At 35.0% G+C, this 22,123-nt stretch overlaps 1 protein-coding gene and 1 non-coding gene across 4 annotated transcripts in view; one reads left to right on the top strand and one right to left on the bottom strand.

Annotated features, from left to right (window-relative positions):
* Smc6 (structural maintenance of chromosomes 6) overlaps window positions 1-22,123 on the bottom strand; it is a 69,207-nt gene that overhangs the window by 32,360 nt on the left and 14,724 nt on the right. For 2 of the 3 annotated variants that reach the window (XM_047522071.1, XM_047522072.1), the window contains 11 exons: window positions 18,322-18,458; window positions 17,612-17,673; window positions 16,079-16,159; window positions 15,262-15,363; window positions 11,173-11,292; window positions 10,984-11,082; window positions 8,174-8,320; window positions 6,903-6,991; window positions 6,523-6,687; window positions 5,965-6,143; window positions 4,513-4,717 (listed from right to left, as the gene is read on the bottom strand). In XM_047522071.1, coding sequence (XP_047378027.1) covers window positions 4,513-4,717; window positions 5,965-6,143; window positions 6,523-6,687; window positions 6,903-6,991; window positions 8,174-8,320; window positions 10,984-11,082; window positions 11,173-11,292; window positions 15,262-15,363; window positions 16,079-16,159; window positions 17,612-17,673; window positions 18,322-18,458 — 1,386 coding nt within the window. The remainder of the gene's footprint in view (window positions 1-4,512; window positions 4,718-5,964; window positions 6,144-6,522; window positions 6,688-6,902; window positions 6,992-8,173; window positions 8,321-10,983; window positions 11,083-11,172; window positions 11,293-15,261; window positions 15,364-16,078; window positions 16,160-17,611; window positions 17,674-18,321; window positions 18,459-22,123) is intronic. The other variant, XM_047522073.1, reaches the window with a different exon arrangement.
* Trnaa-ggc (transfer RNA alanine (anticodon GGC)) lies at window positions 19,504-19,577 on the top strand. The gene has a single exon. It is a non-coding gene; the product is annotated as a tRNA-Ala (tRNA).

Here is a 22,123-nt window from a genome sequence, read left to right as displayed (position 1 = left end):
ATCAGGAGTTTGGCTTTTAGACATGTTATGTTTGGAAAGTCTATTGGACATCTAAGTGAAAAAAAGAGCCAAGTACAGATGTAGTTTGGTGATTATATGTATTTAAAGACATCAAAATGGGTGAATTCACTTTGGGAGGAAATGTAAATCACTAAGGAGAGGTCTGGAACACTGATACAGTCAGAGGTGAACAGGAAGAAGCAAAAATACTAAAACAGAACACTTGGGGAATCAGGAAAATCAGAAGTGCTTAGTCCAGGGCACCAAGTGAAAAATGTGTTTTAGGAAGAATGAAATGATCAACAAATTCAAATACTGCTGGTAATTCAAGTTAGTAAATAAAGTAACAGTTGACTATCAAACTCAGCAATGTGAGGCTTGCTGAAGCCTTGACAAGAGCCATTTGTGGGCTCAAAAGCCAGACTGGAGTTGGTGCTGCGGCACACACCTGGAATCCCAGGGTCACTGGGAGCTGAGGCAGAAGATCACAAGTTTGATGCCAGCCTCAGCAACTTAGTGAGTCCCTGTCTTAAAAAAAAAATTAAGTGTTGGGGATGTAGCTCACTGGTAAAGTACTCCTGAGTTCAATCCCCAGTACAAAAAACAAACAAACAAAAAAGACTGGAATAGATTCAAGAATAAAGGGGGAGAAAGAAAGCAGAGATCCAGACAACTCCTTCTGAAGAGCATTCTTAATGAAGGGAGACAAATGAGATACTGATAGCCAAATGGCCTTCTCAGGACAGAGTTCAAGTGGAAGTAAAAACAAGGATAGGAAAGCATAAGGGATGGGTGCTCTCGAAATGTCAAACAGTGTCAATGGAACAAAGTAGGGATCAAGGAGATAAAGGAAAGGGAACAGGAGTCTAGAGAGGAGGAGGCAGAAGATTCTGGCAAAATTTGAGTAAGCACATATCATCATTAGATGGAGTTGCTACTACTGGTTTGCTCTAAAGCACCAACTCACCATCGTGCCTTCCTTTTGCTATCCTTCTGTGGGATTTACTTCACATGGGCTTATATTACAATAATTACATTACTATCAATTGGAGGAAGTTGACAGATGTTATAAAATCAGCCCAGGAGAAAAAGTAAAAGTAGAAAGGGCCTTAGCAATGAGATGTCAGTGGCAGACGACAAGGAGAGGACACTATGAAACAGGCTCACAAAATCAAGATAAGTAGAAAGCCTGAAGGAAACACAAAGGGCAGAGGAAAACTCGTAAGTTCAAGGAAGCATATGAGCCTCACTGGTAAAAGAAGTTCCAGGACAAAATGATTTTATGATCCATTAGGCTTTAAAAAAAACATTTAATAATATGTCATTTCTAATAGCTGAGTAAAAGGGAAAATCCCACAATCAAATTTAAAATAAAGGAAAAAATATGCTTAACATTTGACACATTTTTAATAACTCCAAACACAAGAAAGGAGTAGATAAAAAAAAAAAAAATGTGCACAGCACAAAATAGGTTGAGAAGTATCTAAGGGGCAGAACCTCTAAGAAAAAGGTTTCATAATAATAAAAGGGGTTAAAGTTTTAAGGAAGGTGTATCTAAGTGTATCTAATGCCTAAGAGAAAATAAATACACATACAGAAATATATACATATTTCCCTTAAAGCTGGCAACAAAGAATAGCTGAAGAATGTGATGAATATTTTAGGAGCAGATAGTAGTGCCTAAAAGAGTAAGTGCAAAGTATACCTTAGGAAGAGTTTGACCTAGTATATTTAAAGGACAGAGAAGTCAATGGAAAGTGTGTGGCTGAGGAGTTATTTTTTTAAAAAGGGTTCACAAACCAAGCAAGAAAGTATGTGATTCTGAGCACAACAGAACAGCCTTAGAGAGAAAGAACACGTCCTCTGTTGAGAAGGAGGTAAGAGAACACATGCAGACACGTCTACGGCTGGGTGATGGCAGGGTAAGTAGTTCAGCAGGTTCTACTACTGCTGAAAAGATGTGGCTCTTTTAATAAAAAAGGAAACTACAGTTCCTGACTATCTGTCTCCCTGGGAGCTAGGCATGTTCCCAAGTACCTTTATGTGTGAAGTAACTGAAGTTGATAATATTAAATATATTCAGGATTCTTGTCAATATCCTGTCAACAAACAGGAATAGAATCTAACTTCTTCCACTATTTTCAACAACTCTGTGCTTCAGCAATCTACTCTTGAAGTTAAAACATGGATTTTACTACCACTGGTACCTGTTCTATTAAACTCTAAATTTCTGTCTTACCACAGCTTCCAGGTTATATTCTCCCAGGCTGGTGTTAAACCTGCCGTCTAGTCTTACGTAGGCTGACCTAAACATTTCCCCTAGACCTCACTTTCTTTGAACTACTCACTCAAAAGCATCCTCAATTTCTTTCTCTTCTTCTTTCATACCTACACCCTCTAAAAACCTGTATCATAGTATTAATCCAATAGGACATATTATCTAATGTCATCTATAAATAAACACAAATTAATAGTGAAAAATCCTGCAGCCTCTGGAGGACTTTAAGTCTGCTTCCTCTTAGGTTTGTGGCAAATAATCTAAACCCTTAAATAAGAAAATTCCCAACCCTTCTGCCCAACTCCTGAGACCCAGCACTCAGCACATGAATTCGCCAACTTCCAAAACAATGGACACTATATTACACAAACTTAGCTCACCTCTCCACCCCTTCAAAGGATGCCAGAAGTCCCACATTACATCACTAAACCAACTGGAAATCACACAGGCCGTGAAGCACGTGTGCCATAGGGCAAGGCCAGGCGTTCTCCTTCACAGGGGTCCCTGGGGCAGTTCAGAGGGCAGCTGGTACAGCTCTCCAGGACTATCCTTTCTTGACTCCAAAATGACAGTGCAAGTTCAAGGATATTTCTCACAGAGGCCACTACCTCTCATAATAACTTCCTAAGTTCTCGGTCCTCATATGGCATCCCACCAGGTGTGCCCAATTCTCCCAGTCCAGTAACATTAACTTGTCATGGGTCATTTTTACCATTAAACAATGCTATCTGGTAGCACAAATGAAATTTCATTTTTATCAGGTTTTAGAAACCTGGAATCAGAGCTAGAGATAAACACAGGTCAAATTTTCAGAAGAGGGAGAAAACACTTTACACCTCACTCCCAAATATTTATATACTATAGCCTGAAGTTCAGAATCAACACTTCAAAACAGGACTTCATCTACTTTTGATAAATCAACTTTTTCCCTTATACTTTTCCTAAACCATGCAGTGGCACATCATTCAGCTAGTTACTCTAGTCAGAAACCTAAAAGTCATCCTTGATTTTTCCTTCTCTTATAATTAATAAATTTTATTGAATTTGTGCCTGAATCTCTCTCTTAATCTATCCCTTCCTATAAAAACTGCAAATGCTATTTTGGGGGAAAATAATTTACAATGCCATGCCTTCATGCATCTTTCACATAGAATTTTATTTGCCTAGAAGGTAATTAGCCTTTTCTGTCACTTGACAAACTCACCAGTTAAAAAACTGAGCAGTTATCATTTCCTTTCTAAATTCTTCCCTTAATCATATGACTTAAGGACTTCTTCATTTGAACTACATCTGCATCTTATTCAATTTTATCAAAGTCCATAAAGAATATTTAAAAAGACATACAAATTTACTCAAATATGAAGGACATGACATTAGACTTATTTTTTCAAAAAAAGAAGCACAAAAAGTGTTTATAAGAAAATGTGGAGGCCAGGCATAGCGGCGCATGCCTGTAATCCCAGCAGCTCAGGAGGCTGAGGCAGGAAGATTGTCAGCTTCAGCAAAAGCCAGCCTCAGCAAAAGCGAGGCACTATGTAACTCAGTGAGACCCTGGCTCTAAATAAAATACACAACAGGGCTGGGGATGTGGCTCAGTGGTTGAGTGCCCCTAAATTTAATACCCAGTAAGCCCCACCCCCAAAAAAAATGTGGAGACGGGAAATATATTTTAAAATACAATCTGAGACAGGGTTTGGCTATGACGCCCATAATGGCCTTGAACCACTGGGCTCCAGAGATCCTCAGTCTACTAAGCAGGTGGGCCTACTATAGCTGTACACCACTGTGGATGGCTCACCGACTGGACAGTAGTTAGCAAACACGTCAGTTCAGGTGCTCTTAAGGTTTGTCAGGGTCATCAAAGTTAACAAAGTGCTTTATGAATTCTGTAAATCACTTTGAGAGTTTAATTGTGGGTAAGGAGTGCCAATGTTCCTTCCTTAAGACCCCCTCTTAATTTGGTTAGGTTTACATCATTTTCCTCATTGGTATAATTTCTATACCATACAACATTGGTGTCCTTGAACTCTCTCCACAACAAATCTCAGTAAGAACCTCAGTCTTCTTAAAGAGCCTCTTATTTATCTTTCTCCAATGCCTACACTGAAAATAGAGTGGTTTGAAGGAATTTTATAAATCCAAAAGAACAATATGGTTAACATTAAAAGCATATTAACTCTTTCCCACCTTACACAGGATTAAGCAGAATCAGAAACAGGATTTAATTTGATTACCTGTGTCTTACATCATACATCTCATTCCGAAATTCAGAAACTATTATCTGTGGCCGTGAGGTCCCTGGTGGATAAAACCTTTTCATCAGTGCCTGAAGTATTCTTTCATCAGCATGGTTATGGCAACAATAGGCTTGGAGAAGTCCTTTTAAACAGGATTCAATAGCCAAAGCATGCTCAGGGTCCCGAAGATGAATACATGCTCCTGAAAGTGAGAAATCAAAGAGGGGCTCAAGATACTTATTTTGCAATATTAATGTAATTCTTATTATAATAATTTATAAAAGACAATATTTTCATATAAGGCTGCTTAAATGATATTACAGATCTTATTTTATCTCAATTGGAAATACCCACATACCCACTGAGGAAACACAGCAAATTCTACAAACAAAATTATCCCACGCTAATGTATGTCAACAGTGGCTTTTCTATGTTTAAACTTCTGTAACCCCCACTGGTGTTTCGAAATCAATCCTCTGTTATTTTCTATAAAACTGTTTAATATTTAGATTTCATGGAGGAAAAAAGCCTCATCCACTGAAATGAATGCTGGTATATAGGTACATATTTAAATGAAGAGACATTACTGCCATAGTTAAATGGAATAGTTTAGTATTAAAATGTATTTAAATTTATAGCATCATTTTTACATAATGATATGCAGAATTAGAGATAACTCCCAGGAGAGCTTAATTTAAAAAAATTCAAATATTAGGCATATATGAAGATAGTTAAACACAGATTTCAAAATTGAAAGAGGATTTAGAAATCATGCTGTCCAGCTTAAACAGAAAACTAAGAAAGATTAAGTCTTTTTATAAAGGCTACATAAAATTCAGGTGAGTGTTCTTTTCACTATACCTTGATGCCACTGGATTATCTCATTAATCAATTGCATTCCAAATTATTCATTATTCAATTAATGATTCATTAATTGAATACATGATTCATTAATCAATTACATCCAAATTATTCATTCACTTATTCATTTGGGGAAAAGAAAAAAAAAAAAAAAAAAGCAGATTATTAAACTCTAAAATTCCTTTTCCAAAGTTTTTTTCAAAAGAACGTTTTATGCTTTACAGGTACAATAGGGAAGCTACAAAAATTTAAAGTGATTTTATTATTATTTTAAAAACTAGTATAATTAAAGTACACATAAAAATAAACACCTAGCCTGTAATCCCAACAGCTTAGGAGGCTGAGGCAGGAGGTTTGAGAGTTCAAAGCCAGCCTCAGCAAAAACGAGGCACTAAGCAACTCAGTGAGACCCTGTCTCTAAATAAAATATAAAATAAGGTTGGGGATGTGATTTAGTGGTCAAGTGCCCCTGAGTTTGCTCCCCAGTACTCAATAAAACCTATATACCTAGATTCAATAAACACCTTTGTGAAGACAGAAACCTAACTCCTAATGTTTATTACATACTCACTAAATTATGACAAATACCTAAAGGGCCTATAGGTTTATGAGTAAAGTGTCCCCGTCTATAAGCTTCATCAATTGCCTCCAAAAGAGCTGGAACATGAGAGCCAAATCTTTTCAGTCTATCAGTTTTACTATCTTTCAGTTCTTTCAGTTGCCTCTGATTATAGGTCAGTGCATGCTTCACATCAAGTTCTTCTCCCCTAAAAAATAAAAGTAGAAAGAACAGAAGAGATATGTGACAGTTACACAGAAACAGTCATTGGTATGCCCATCATACCTGCATACCACTGAATGACCCAGCTACCCTAAAAACAAAAAGCAAAGTTTTTTATTTGAAAATAAACTATACTACAAGTCCTCAAAACTTACTAGGAAGAAAATGTTGCAAAAGTAATGAACCAGCAATCTGAGAAACTGTCCAAATGTACAAGTTTAATAAGTCTTAGAAAAGTTATTTTGAAAGATACCTTATTTGTAGAAGAAACAAATAAAAACAGGATTTCTTTTCAAATACAGAGCAAAACTATATGAAAATTCAAGTAATTGAAAAAAAAATATTTTAAGGAAGTTGTAACTTACTTAATTCTGGTATATTCTTCTTTGTCCTTTTCTATGGCTTGTTGAAACTGTTCAATCTCTTGATTGATTGAATTTTCCTGATCCTGTAAGGTCTTTACTCTCTCTTTTAACCAACATATTTTTTTTTGTCTTTCCAACCTCTCAGGTTCCAAAGACTGATCAGTGCTAACAGTAAAGAAAGAAAAGTGAAAAATGTTAAATAACATTTAAGACTGATCAGTGCTAAGAGTAAAGAAAGAAAAGTGAAAAATGTTAAATAACATTTAAAACTCATAAGCCAATAGTTACACTAACAATACAGAAAATATAATACTCCAACTACACCTAGATTACTTAGTCACAAAATGAAGTATTCGTGAAAACTGCAAAATAACTCTTACCTTTTTTTTAGTTCTTCAATTCTTTTACACAGCTGCTCATCATCTTTCTTTAGTGCTTTATATTCATTTAAGGAACGGTTATATAAAACCTAACAACAAAAAAAAAAACGACATTTTTTAGCAAAATGAAAAAACAAGTATCCCATTCAAGTCCACTTTTGTTTTTTTTTTATTTTATTTTTCCCCTCCCCCCCACCCCTCCCACCCCTCTTTTCCCTCTACACAGTCCTTCTTTCCTTCATTCTTACCGCTCTCCTTAGCCTAACTCTAAACCTAACCCTAAACCTAATGCTAGCCCGTCCCACCCCCCATTATATGTCCTCATCCGCTTATCAGCGAGATCATTCGTCCTTTAGTTTTTTGAGATTGGCTTATCTCACTTAGCATGATATTCTCCAATTTCGACCATTTGCCTACAAATGCCATAATTTTATCATTCTTCATTGCGGAGTAATATTCCATTGTATAAATATGCCACAGTTTCTTTATCCATTCATCAACTGAAGGGCATCTAGGTTGGTTCCACAATCTGGCTATGGTGAATTGAGCAGCAATGAACATTGATGTGGCTGTATCTCTGTAGTATGCTGATTTTAAGTCCTTTGGGTATAGGCCAAGGAGTGGGATAGCTGGGTCAAATGGTGTTTCCATTCCAAGCTTTCTGAGGAATCTCCACACTGCTTTCCAGAGTGGCTGCACTAATTTGCAACCCCACCAGCAATGTATGAGTGTTCCTTTTTCACCACATCCTCGCCAACACCTATTGTTGCTTGTATTCTTGATAATCGCCATTCTAATTGGGGTGAGATGAAATCTTAGGGTAGTTTTGATTTGCATTTCCCTTATTACTAGGGATGTTGAACATTTTTTCATATATCTGGTGATTACTTGTACATCTTCTTCTGTGAAGTGTCTGTTCATTTCCTTAGCCCATTTGTTGATTGGATTATTTGTATTCTTCGTGTAGAGTTTTTTGAGTTCTTTATAGATTCTGGAAATTAGCACTCTATCTGAGGTATGGTTGGCAAAGATATTCTCCCACTCTGTAGGCTCTCTCTTCACATTTGTCAAAGTTTAAAATCAAAGCTTATACATTTTTAAAAAAGCATACATAACCATTTGAAATAATTACATTTTTAAAGCACAGAAACGACACAAATTTTAATTCCAATATCTAGCCCTTTTTAAAACATGATTTTAAAAAAAAGGGGGTAACAATCATTATATTCACTATGCAGCTTTACTATTCCAGCTTGGAACGATTCTCTCACCTCAGCTTCATTATAGGCCCTTTTCTTAGCAGTGACATCTGCTTTCAATGCCATACATTCTGGTGCTCGTGCATTTGTCTCCTGACTAATCTTTTCTAGTTTATCTTGAATATCCTTGTATTTTTTCTCTGCTTCATTAAGTCTGACCTTTTAAAATAAAAACATAATTTAAGTATATTTTATTTTTTATCAATAAAGAGAAAAAATTCAAAAAGTTATGTAGTTCACATCCCCGAAATAAATTTAACTTCACAAGAGACTAGGTAAACAAATATAATTGTATAAAATACTAAAATGTAACAATTTTAATCAAGTTATCCAACAAATATGCTAACCATCTGGGGATATGAATATAAAACAATTGTCTTCAAAGAAAACAACTCATGAAAAACAGCTTAAAATGGAATCCTCTAGACTACAAAGGACAAGATATGACCAAATCTGCATGTCAGATCATTCTGAAAGCATGTGGAAAGCATGGTGGAATTAAAAAAAATAATAAAGGTTTCAGTAAAGAGTTAATATTGCAGAACAAGAATCCCAAGGGACCAAAATGAGATATTGACAATAGGGATGGACTAGAGAGGAAAAACTGGTGAACTATTTACATAGGGGTTAAGGAATCTTTTCTATCAAAAGGCAGACTTTAGATGTTATGGGCACACTTCCCTACTTTAGGTTGTACGGGCCATAGGGTCTCTGTCACAACTACTAAACTCTGTCATTGTAACATGAAACCACTCAAGGACAATATTCTGAAGCATTATTTTATAATAAAAATTCAAAATAAAATTTAGGTGTTACATGAATTAAACATAATTCATGATATGAACATTCATTCATATCATTTTAAATTAGGTTCTAAACAAAAAGTTTAAAGTCTGCTTTAGACACGTTTTTTGGTACCAAGATTAAATTCAGAGGCACTTAACTATTGATCCACATTCCCAGTCCTTTTTCTTTTAATTTTGAGACAGGGTCTTGCTAAATTGCTTAAGCCTTCCTAAGTTACTGAGGCTTGTCTCAAACTTGCAATCCTCTTATCTCAGTCTCCCAAGTCACTGATATTATAGGCATGTGCCACCATACCTGGTCATTAGACACTGCAAAAACCTTTGATTCAAAACTCATTCTACAAGCGAAAATAAAGTGTATACTTTGTGAAAGGCTCTGCATAAAGGCTGGGAAAGAAATAGATAAAATGAGACAGTCCTTACCCTTCAAAAATTTGCCATTTACTACACAGAGTGCCAAAATGCTTAAGGGAAGAAGATTTACAGAACTAATCATCATTATGAGAAAAAGAGGTAAGCATCTATTTCTTGGACTGGGTTCCATGGTTACATTGAGAGATGTCTAAGGAGAAAAATACTGACGGAAAAAAATCTCAGAATACTCTATCAAAAAATCTGAAGTGAGAGAAGTGGGAATGGTAGAACTTACATTTATTACCTGAAGAGGGTGTAAGAAACTCATCCCAGAGATCACTAAGTAAACGTTCTATTTTCACCATTTCTATTGTTTTTATGTGCTCAAATATTACCTTTGATGGATTAATGCCATAATCCTTAAAAGGAAAGTCAAGTATGACAGCACACATTTGTAATCCCAGCAACTTGGAAGCTGAGGCAGGAGGTTTGCAAGTTTGTGGCCAGACTTGGCCATTCAGTGAGTATCCATTTCAAAATATAAATAAAAAGGACTGGGGATATTGCTCAGTGGTGGAGCACTTCTAGGTTCAATCCCCAGTACTGCAAAAAATGAAAAATCAAAATTTAAAAAACCCTTAAAATGAATATATATTGAAGAAGATTACATCCCATATTACACAACCAAGAAGGGGGGCCAAAACTTCCGAAACAAAGTACAACAAAATACTACAACATACATAATCTACCCTGGCACAGTGAGTGTATGGGGAGGGAGCATCCTATCAAGAAAGAAGCCAGGAGTTCTAGAATGAGTATGAGCAGCTCCACAGTAGGGGCTGCACGACCTTGTGAATACACTGAAGTCCACTCAACTAGACCCCCAAAATGGGGAAATTGTGTAGAATATGGACTATGCCTCAAAACTGTTCAAAAAAGAAAGAAAAGGCAAGTACAAAGACTGGATCTGCTAGACAGCAAAAAATGTCCATATAGAAACCCCCCACAGAAATGACTGCCTTTACTTATCGTTCAACCAACTTCTACCTCTAGGCCCACAGGAATATGTCTGTGACTTTCTTGGATTTTTAGACAGAATACTTTTTACATGAGCTTTTAAAGTTCAGATTAAAATTAATCTAGCCTAATAAGTTATCTAACTTGTGTTCTACCTATATGAAATCCTGACAGGAAATCTGGGTTCTGGGATCTAAAACTCAGTTCCCTTAAAGTTCCATTAGCAATCTCTGGGCATTGTTTTCAGTTCTCAATTCTTCTTGAACTAGCTTGGATGCTACTCTGTCATATTAGCACCTCTCAATTTCTCAGTTCTTTTGTGTTTCAACTCCTTAAAATGAACCCAAGAGTGAAAGCTTAATATTCTAATACCTCTCTGTCACGTCCACATGTCTGAAAGATATGCAACCCTAGCCTCAAATAGACCTAGGTAGACAAACACAGTTTTGTTTTGTTTTGTTTTCAAAAGATGGTTGCCACAACAGTCCTTGGAAAAAGTGCAGGTCTACTTCACCTGAACAATAAATTCAAATATAGATAAAATATAGATTCAAACTGCCACTTTTGTAGGCCATAAGTAGTCTAATATCAGCAATTTCATAGAATTTAACTTACTACATCTGTATAAAAAGATATCATACCAACCTGTTGCTCTTCCATTTTCCTATCAAGTCTAGCAGCACGATCTTCTCCAATTTTGATATTATCTCTGATAGCATTTAATTGTTTTTCAATTTCGTTGACCTAAAAAGAAATTATACAGCAAATCATTAAGACACCAAAATGTTCCTTATGTTACAAATACATGTGAGTAAGTAATTAGGTGAAAATTACCACTGCCCAAGCCATTTCATGTTTCAAATATTCTAAATTAGTCTTCATTGTACTTAAGCCAGCAATACTCTGAAAGCGTTCTTCTTTCTCCAAACACTGGCGCTTTAGCTCAGTAAGCCGCTTAAAATGGGGGGGAAAAAAAGGATATATTTCTTAACAACATTAAAAAATTTTACAAATTTATTTCTTTTGAAAGCAATGCCTATACAAGTATCACATAAAGGTTTGTTAGAAAATGACAGAAGTGAAAATAAATGTAGTTTTGGTTCTTTGGTATACTTTTGCTAGGTGCAATAGCTTTGCTAATTTCTGCACTAAAAATTGGGCAAAATAATCTTCAGATGAAGAACATGGGAATTAAAGGTCAAAAGTACACAAGTAGAGACAAGTGCCAAAACTCACTTTCCCATTTTCTTTCTTTATTCCACATCTGAAAGATAGACTGATTTTTCCTTAAAATATAATCAGGACCCATTCCAAAGATAACTGAAGGACCAGAAGAAATTCATTCCTCAAATTCAAACAAGTTTTATTTTTCATATTCAAGTTCTCTTAATAAGTAACAAACAAAATCACCAAACATCAAATATCATGTCATCAGAACAGCCTGTGAAGGGCTTCTAGACTTCATATTCTGCACACCTGATAGTGTTTCCTCTTGACTCATGCTTTCCATATCCCACAAGAGACTTAACACTGTAGACCTTACTTTTCCCCCTATCCAACACTTCCCCTTTCTCTAGGATTATTTTAATCCGTATCACTCTCTTCAGATCTCATACACAACTGCCCCTCTGCTCCCTCACTCATTCTCCCTGTCTCCAGTCTCAGAGAATATAAAAGCCAGACAGAAACTCCCTCCCATTTCCAACAATCTTAGCTATGAATGTAAAGCAGTCATATCTACTTCCTATGGCAAAAGACGGGGATCTCATTATATCTAAATCCAGTCTCTATCCCTACTGTATGGACTGTATCCCTTTCGACTCCCAGAGGTCTAAATCCACTGACTTTGAATTCTATCTTTTCATTCTGCTTTCCACCTCACCCTCTTCACTGACTCCTTTCCATTATCATGCTTTAATCTCTAGGTAGTTAATTTCTGAGAAACAAACAAAACCACCACTACCCATCCTTGCCACCACCTCCTCCTCTAAAATTCTTCCATTTTAACTGAGTTTCATCAAAATTATCTCCATCTTTTCCATTTCCTCACATCTTCCAGCTCCCCAAGTCTGGAACCTGTTCTCCCTCTAGTAATGAAACCTTTCTTGCCATAGTCATCTATGAAGATTATGCCACTGGATACAGTTCATGTTTGTCAATACTTGTAGTATCCGACCACACATTGTACAGTTGTGATTAATTCCATCTCAATTCTCTCTTCCCTTGGCTGAGAACTGATTCTGCCTTTCTTCTCCCTCTAAGTCCTGTGACTTAGATCATATACTGAAGACTGCCAAATGGTTATCAAGGCCACTTGATTTCTGTATTCTTAACTCAATGTACAACTTTATATTTAACAATTTCACTTGGATATCATATAAGCACTTCAAAATTAATGCATTCAAAATGTTATCTTAAAAACAAAACAAAAAAGAAAAAAGAACAGAAAACCAGCTCCTTTCTAAGTTTCTATATTCCTAACTCAATATATTCTACTTACTGCTGAGGTGATTAATCTGGAGGTCAGTCATTCTTGATGCCTCCTGTCTCATCTTTGCCCCTCTATGCCCAACACATCTATCCAAATCATTTCAAAGTTCTTCTCTCCCTTACTAATGCCATCCTCCTCTCTATGAACAATGATACTTTCTTTGTTGATCTCCCTACATCTGTTCTTTCCTTAGAGCAACTCTCTCTTCTACAGAATAATCTAGAAAAGATTTAATCAAAGTCATCCACTTTCATGTCTTCCATTACCTGTAAGTTTTACAAGGCCTTGCATAATCTTGACCTCTTATCTGTAACTCCAGTGTTCTTCATTCTAGTCATTCTATAATTTTTCTAGTTTTTCAAAAGCATCACAGGCTTTCTGGTACAGCGTGCTATTTCTTAAAACACCCTTTCTTACTCTCACCATATTTTGCCTGTTATTAATCATTCTGCAGTTCTCATTTTTACATATCGCTTCGCTTCCTCAATAACTCCTCCCTGTTGCTACCTCCACCCTCTGACAGCACCCTACTAAGTGCTTCTGTACAAGTCTATAACTCCTTTGGCAGAGCTCACCTTAATCACATCATTTACTGTATTTCCTACTGAATGGTTAAGCTTAGGACCCCCAAAACACTGATATTAATTTTGTAACTATATGCCTATGGCCAAAGCACAACGCTAATAGGCACATGATATTAATATATATTTGCTGATAGAATCATTTCTAGTTTCCAACCTTCACATACTATTTCTTGAGGATTTAACTATTCAAATCTAGAGTTTGAGAACAAGGGGCATTTACTCAATTAGAAAAACATTTCTTATTAATATTATGAAGGAGGAATTTTGCTACAAGATAAAGGAAAGAAATATTTTTCACTGTTGAAGACAAAATATACCATGAAGAAAGCGGGTCTTTAAACATAAGTGTCTCAAGAAACAAATTTCTTGAGTGTACTGATTTATAACTTTTTACAATAATAAATGTAACATATCCTATGTGCTTTTTAAAAACATGCAAATATTTCCTTTCCCCAAAACAAAACATATTCCAGGAGAATGTGCTATATGGGTTATAGTGTATCCATGCACACCATATAATCAAAGTGTGAAAGAATGATGTTGGGAAAAGTAAACTTAGTTTCTTAGTTTTCACTTAATGAACCATACAATAACAATTATGAACCTAAGTTAAAATATGCATTTCTCAAAAATTTTTGTAAGTAAAAACGTCAGTGTAATATCTGATATCTAACTTAAGTCAGTCATTAGTACAATTCTGTCTCAAAAGTTCAAGCTAAAAAGCTGCTGAAACCTCAACCAGTTTTTAAAACTAAATAAAAGAACAAGATAAGGAATCAGGTAAAATTGATAGGATTTAATGTAGTGGCTAAATAGCTAAAATGTTTAAATCTTATGACTTTGATGTCTCTTATTATTAGACAGAAATGTATTCAGGAATATAAAGAAAGTATAACAACAAAATACAGCAGATGTAAAAACAAACCAAAGTCATGGTTGACAGAAATGCTGTGGTTTGAATATAAGGTACCCCCCCAAAAACTCCTGTGCTAACTAACTCAGGAGATGAAATGATTATCTTTATGAGCACTATAACATGATCAGCAGGTTAAATTCACTTGATGGATTAATGATTTTAATGAATTACTGAGCTTAAGTATAGGTATGAGGGGGTTGTAGCTGGAGGAAGTAGATCACTGGATGTGTGCTTTGGGGATTATATACTTTGTCCCTGATTCTTCCCACTCATCTGCTTCCTAGCTGTCATAAGGTGAGCAGCTTTCCCCTGCCACGCCCTTCCACCATAATGTTCTGCCTCACCTCAGGACCAGAGTGATGGAGTCTGCTGATCATGGACTGAAACTGTGAGACAAGATAAACTTTTTTCTCCTCTAAGTTGTTCTTATTAGGCATTTTGGTCACAGTGATGAAAAGCTAACACAAGGAGTACACTAGCACTCTTCATGGATGCCAATTTGGAGAGCACTTATGTGATATATATACCAAGTTATCAGTTGCTTAAAGAATGTTAACTTTATAATAATACAATGATCATTTACCCATGTGATTATAAATTAATATTATTTAATATCAGTTTGAAACTTTTACTTACTAGCCCAGCACAATAAGTGTTAGTTTTCAGACTATTTGTAGTGGGAGTTAGGGATACTTTATTATGAAACTAATCAGTCATGTATCAAAGGATAAGAAAGCAAGAGTATCATGCTCTCGAGTTTATGGTCTAATAGCAGAAGACAGGTACAAACTCATTATTACAAAACAAAAAGTAAAGGCTAATAAATATCCTTCACATAAAAACCACACATCCCAGGCTGGGGATATAGCTCAGTTCATAGAGCCTGACAAGCACAAGGTCCTCAAAAAGATTTACGCTGACTATTTACAAACCTCTTCTCCTTGATTTATCTGTTCCTTTGTTCTTTCTTTAGTTTCCATAATGTATGAATAATCTTCTTTCATTTGTTCAAGTTGGGTTGCTTTCATGAAGAACTTTATCGACAAAAAGAAAAACATAATTGGGAGTTTATAAACTTCCATAGAAAAATGTGAAAAATACAAAGAGGAATTTTGTCCATGAAATTTTAGACCAATTATGCAAAAAGATATTTAAAACATAGAACATACACATAAACACAAAAATTTCATACTTGAATTTACTAAACCTGCTATAAATTTATATCTGTACATTCATTTACAAAAGTTCTTAAAACCCCAGGGGGAAAAAAATTTTTAGGTATGATAATAAAATTTGGAAAGCTGATTTTCACCAACTATTCCATTCTTAATACCAAAAAATGGAAGAAAATATTCATATCTTTGATCTTAGTTCACCTTAAATTTTTAGACTATGAAAAACGAACTCATTCAAAAGGCTACAGTAAATTTTAATAATAGTTGATTGGTGGCTTTTTAAATAACTTAAAGCTTACAAGTTATTATGTATATATGGCCAATTGTTGCCTTGTATTTTCTTAAAGATTAGTTTCAGAAAATAAAATCTACCTTTTCAGATTAAAAATCAATAAAAGGACTTACCAAGAATATTATATTTATACCTCATTTAATAATTTTATAATCTAATCCTACAATATTACTTTAAATAAGTGGCTTTGAGGAAAAAGAATCTCAGTGTTTATTATATTAACAACAATAATGCTTGGCATATAACTGGGGTTAAGTTTGTATTTACTTTGGTAACTCTTACTTTGTATTTGTCTCCCTCATTTTTAGACTGCAAGAACTGCTTACTCATCTCTTGTGTTAAAATAGAGACTGGGTTATCCACCTAAAACAAACAAAAAGCAAAAGTTCATTTTTAAAAATTTCACTTTGATGCCTTAAAGATAAACTGAAATATACATAACAATTGAACCAGAGTGTCATCAGGATGGCTAATGATTACACAAATGGTATGAATTTACATCATGTACAACCATAGAAACGAAATGATGTACACCATTTGTGTATAATAAATCTAAATGCAGTCTGTAAAAAATTTAAAAATAAATAAATAATAATAAAAAAAACCTGCCAAAGGTTATAGCATCAGGGTAAAAATACAAAGAAAATGTCACAGATGTTTTAACACATGGAAAAATGTTTCAGAATTTCATAATACAAAAAAAAAAAAAAAATTTCAACATTTTTCCATATTAAAAGGATACAAGCTCAAGAACTTTCTGAGCATCTGGTATTAGAATGTTTCTACTTTCATCTTTTTTTTATAGATGAGCTCTCCTATGTCCCTGGGATCACAGCTGTCATGTAGGTGTATGGCTCAATTTCTCAGTCATATACTTCAAGTGATCAAGAGCCCATGTGGCTGACCAACCAGATAGCAGAACATTACTACCACAACACAAAGCTGTTCTAGATAGCATTGTGTAAACCAAACTGGGAAAGAGACACAAACTACTCATTGTTCTTTCTCTTTGATGAGAGTTTTGGCAATCTCAATCTTGGGATAGAACACAAAGGATAAAGCATTAGAATGAAACAGTGAGGTCTGAATTCCAATCCAGGCTCTATCAGTAATCACATCTAGAAAACCTGAAGTACAAATTTATTTTCTCTGGCTCCCAGTTTCTGACCTGCAAACAAAAGGGTCTGAAGTAGATGATCTCCAAGGACAATTTCAGTGCTAATATTATAGTTCCATGCATGTCCCATTTTCAAGTAGTTCATCTAAAGTATCTCAGTCTAAAAGGATTCAATCCTTATTTCCTACAGGCATGACCAATAACTTCAAAATACACACAAAACTTTTGTTCTTTCTAGAATAACGGCTTTTTCCCTCAAAAATTTAGCAACTGAGTACAGAGAACAAATAAGCAATTTTGCCTATAGTAGAAAGCAAAGAAATTTTATAGTCTTATTAATTTTTAAATAAATTTTAGCATATACCAATTTGGATTAGATGCTCCTTACTGCTCTACCAAACTAAGGTGTTGTACACTTAAAAAATCATGTTGAATTGATAACTTTTAAAGAACTTCATTAACAACAGTTATAGTACATACTTTTCCTCTGTTCATATCACTTTTTTTTTTTTTTTTTGCGGTGCTGGGGATTGAACACAGGGCCTGGTGCTTGCGAGGCAAGCACTCTACCAACTGAGCTATCTCCCCAGCCCTTCATATCACTCTTATAAGAACATTTTAATTATCTATATACCACAAGTGAAACCACACCAAAAATAACTACTTGCATTAATTCAAAACACAAATTTAGCAATTACCTGGATATTAAAATGATCCAGAATTGCAATTAGTTCTTCTTTCCTTGTAGAAACCACAGCACCTAATTATGAGAAACATAAAATGATCATACTGCTTCTAGGGCAATAAATGCAGGAAAAAAAAGTACAACCATCTATTAAACATAACTATTAATGACCTTTCAATGTATCATTAAGAAAAGTATCATTCAATACGTATAAGTCTGAGTGAACTAGGATGAAAGCCTAGTTATGGCACAAGAACACAGAAGAGGAAAATGTGTCCGTGTGCAATGACAGCATCTATACTTTCCCAGTAGCTAAACATCTTACTCTGCTCTTCTTTTCTCATCTTACTCTATTTTCTTTTCAACAACTTTAACCTCTCATCTCTTCCTTTATGTCCCTTTTTACCTTCTATTAACTCTTTCCCTAAGCTATAGAAACTATTGGAATGAAAGGAGATCTGCAGTTGAGAACAAAATGGCACATTCTGTTTCAAACTGCCTAATTTTTCTAAGCATGGTCTTGCCACTAGAATGTCCTGTGATAAAATAACTGTGTAATATATGCGTGTACCTATATGTGTGCATGTATACATACATACAAATCAACCACATTATAAGGTTTCAAGAGATTGGAAAGAAGTGTCCTTTCAATGAATTGTATTTACTAATATCATATGAAATGAAAAATAAATAAATAAATAAAGAAATAAACAGAAACCAAACCTGTTTCACTTTTTAGTTTATAGGATCGACTTCCATCCATGCTGATGTGCTGTTGCACAACTATGGAGTCACCATACACATTTGCTCTATAGGCGTCATCTCCTCTGTTCCTTAATGTTATTGTGATATCTGCTGAGCTACAAAAATGAGGTGAAGATAAGTCACATAAAGATACAGTTCAATTACAATACCAGGATACCAGATTTTCAAATATTTCCCACACCCCAAAATAATTCATTTAATTCACTGAAAACTAGTTTTATATCAATAGCTAAGGACAATAGTCTACAACAGAATAATATTAAAGATATTGTGTCTGACAAAAAAGTTGAGAACAGAAGTTTGATAAAAAATAATCCATGGGGCTGGGCAGATAGCTCAGTTGGTAAAGTGCTTGCCTTGCAAGCACAGGGTCCTGGGTTCAATCCCCAGCACCGCAAAAAAAAAAAAAAAAATCACTATTCTATGCATAATAAAAATACCAAATTTGCACACACTATTCTGTGTTGGTTGTTCCAAGCCATGAAGTTAGGCATTTTATAAGGAATATGTAAACAAGTCATACAGTTAAAGTTATGCATTTTCAACATTACACTGCCTATTATGAGTTACATAATAAAGCATCATGCCAACAGTTGGCCTTTAAGAATGATAAATTAAGAATTATAACAACAGTTTCTAAGAGGATTATAATTAAGGGAAGCAATGTTAATTTTTCAATTACTTGGCAATGAGAAATGAAAGAATCTGATATCAAGAGACAAATTGCGGGGAGTGAGGATGGATAAATGGTGAAAGATTAATTAATGGGTACTAGGTTTCAGTTAGATAGGACATGAAATTCTGGTATGCTACTGCACATGGCAGGGTAACTACAGAGGACAATGTACCATTCATTTCAAAAAGCAAAAAAGATTAAGTCTTCACCATAAAGCACTGACAAATGTTGAAATGGATATGTTTAACCTGACTTAAATGTTGTAAAATGTATACATGTGTATTATAGGATATCCTATTAATATGTACAAATTTTATGTTTTATGTATCAATTAAAACAAACCAAAGAAAAAAAAACTAAAGCTCAAAATTTCTTAAAGCTTCATTAGCATTAAAAATAATTACTTTAAAAGAATTATAATGCAGTCTACTACAGATGAATATTAAGAGTACAAATCTGAGAGATGGGGATGTGGCTCAGTTGGTAGAGTACCTGCCTGGCAAGCACAAGGCCCTGGGTTCAATCCCCAGCACCGCAAAAAAAAAAGTACAAATCTGCCAACAGCCTGTAAAAGTTCTTGAGAAGTTTAAAGCATTTATAGCTATGAATATCTTAAGATACAATAGGAAAAAAAAATCAATCCTTATTTGCCTATGACAAAAGACACTAATGAGCACTTATAATTTGCTTATATGCAAAAGCAGACAATATTTTCTCTGATTCATATGAACATCTGCCCAAATACTAAAGTCTTGATACAGAACTATTTTAATTGGCAATTAGATGAAACTTAACAAACTTGCCTTCAGGAATTTGTAAACATACTCCAAAACTTCGCATTTACAGGAAATGTAAGAAAATATACTCAAGATGAGTTTCACTGTAAACTACTAATGTGACAAGAAGTGTCTGCTCCTCCCCTTCCTCTTTACAAGTTCCCTCACAGAAAGAAAGGGTTGAGCATTCCTATCATTCCACATCCCCTCCTGCATGGACTGAGCTAAATCTAGAATTTTGTACTAATGGAGCAATCAGATACTCTTCTCTTTTAAAATTCAACTTGAAAAGAACTGGTTAAGTCCAAAAATAAGCCTTTATTTTAGTTAACATTATACTAATGTCAACTGTATAGCTTTGGTTATATAAGACAGCAACATTAAGGAAAATGGGTGAAGAATATATGGAAAATTCTTGTACTATTTTTGCAACATTTCTGTCTAAATTTTTTCAAAATAGTTTTTAAAATTCGAATTTAGACATGACCAAATCAAGTAAGAGTGATTCCTTGGTGCTATAAAGTCTGAGTTCTATGTAAGTACAGAAACCAATTTGGTACATTATACTCTAGTGAGAAAATAAGCTGCAGAAAACCACATAGACAAGATGACAGAAAGAACTCACAGATACTGGCAATGAATCACGGATTTGGAGAACACAATATCATTTCTTACACATACACACAGACACACACACAATGACAGACAGAAACTTGTACACATGAAGACACAGTGACAAAGACTAAACTGAAGAATAAGAAAGCACACACAAATTCCTCCACAGACAATGAGAAGGAAGAGTCACATACCCAAACACTGGTCACAAAGAGAGAAGGAAGGAGGAGAGCACACACAGAGAAGTACAGCTGTGAAGGTAAAGAAGGGTGTGAGAGGTGCTGCAGAGGAAGAGATGCGGAACAGACCCAAGGAAGAGAAAGGGAAGCAGAGGCCTCAACAACCAGACAAAAACAAGAGACAGAGGAGGCAGTGGTTCCTTAGTCTGGTTCCTCATAAGATCCAACTGGACTTTCTCCCTGCAGCTTCCAAGACATATATTCCTACATCTTTATGATAAACATTCTTTCCTAGAGCAACCTTGAGTAGATAAGTGGTTATTATATTATTTTTTAGTCAAATTACCTAATTAAAACAGGTCCAGTGGCATATGCCTGTAATCTTTTTTTTTTTTTTTTCATGTAATCTTAAGACTCAGGAGGCTGAGGCAGAAGGATTCCAAGTTGAGAGGTCAGTCTCAGCAACTTAGCAGGATCTTGTTTCAAAATAAAAATAACTGGAGATAGCTCAGAAGTAAAGCTCCCCTGGGTTCAATCCCCAGTACCAAAAAAACAACAAACAAAACAAAACACACAAAAAAATGTTATGTTCCTGAAAAACTGTAATTAATGAGATTTTTTTTTAAAGTTCCCCCAGTTGATTACGTACACTCAAACAGGAGAAACACTAACAGAAACAGGACAGAAGAATGACTGATAGCATGAGATATGGAGCAAAAAACTATTTTATTTCATTAATGACTACTACTAATCTATCTACATTATCAATGTTATTAAAATTTCTCTTGATTAACAAACATCTACTTCATTATCTTCATTCCTAGCTACTCCCTGCACTTGAGAGCAGGGAGTATAATATACTTTTTTTTTTTTTTTTAATATATCAGGAACTTTGGGGCACTGGTATCCTCCAGATTTATGTTTAATAACACTAAAAGTGTTTTGTGAAAAATTAAATTTATGAAATAAGCTTCATAATAAATGCTCAAAAAATTTGCATAAGGAGACAGGAAAAAGCAAGCTATCAAAGCACTAACTCTACTGTCTCCCCCTTTATAGGGATGTGGCCTTTGCTGATGCCAAATTTGGGTCAAGAGCTGGTGTACTAATGCCTACAAATATAGGAGACTCCAAAGTGAAAACAGATACTATTAATAAGAGTTCTTCCAGAATGACAACATAGGCAGTGCCACAGTAAAAATATGGGTTCTGTCTGAATTACAGAAGAATCTGCCTACCCAATGAGAGCTGGCAGCAGCATGCTCCAGTGGAAAAAAGCAAGAAGGAAATATGATGTATCTGCTCTCTGGGTAGTGAGTTCCCTACAATAAATTCCACATCCTTAAGTAAGTAAATCAGTGGTACAAAACGGAGCATGAGTTTCTGTCCCTCTATAACCATGCCATAGTCAATATCAAAAATAGAACTACTGCAAATATCCCAAGATCACTAGGGCTAGTATTAGAAAGGCTAAGAGTACAAAGAGGGAACTGCATACATTCAAGCAAGTGGCC

The sequence above is a fragment of the Sciurus carolinensis genome, chromosome 13, assembly GCF_902686445.1.
Source record: "Sciurus carolinensis chromosome 13, mSciCar1.2, whole genome shotgun sequence".
In the NCBI taxonomy this organism is placed as follows: domain Eukaryota; kingdom Metazoa; phylum Chordata; class Mammalia; order Rodentia; family Sciuridae; genus Sciurus; species Sciurus carolinensis.
The sequence above is the reverse complement of the archived record's forward strand: the minus strand, read 5'-3'. Positions and strand labels throughout refer to the sequence as shown.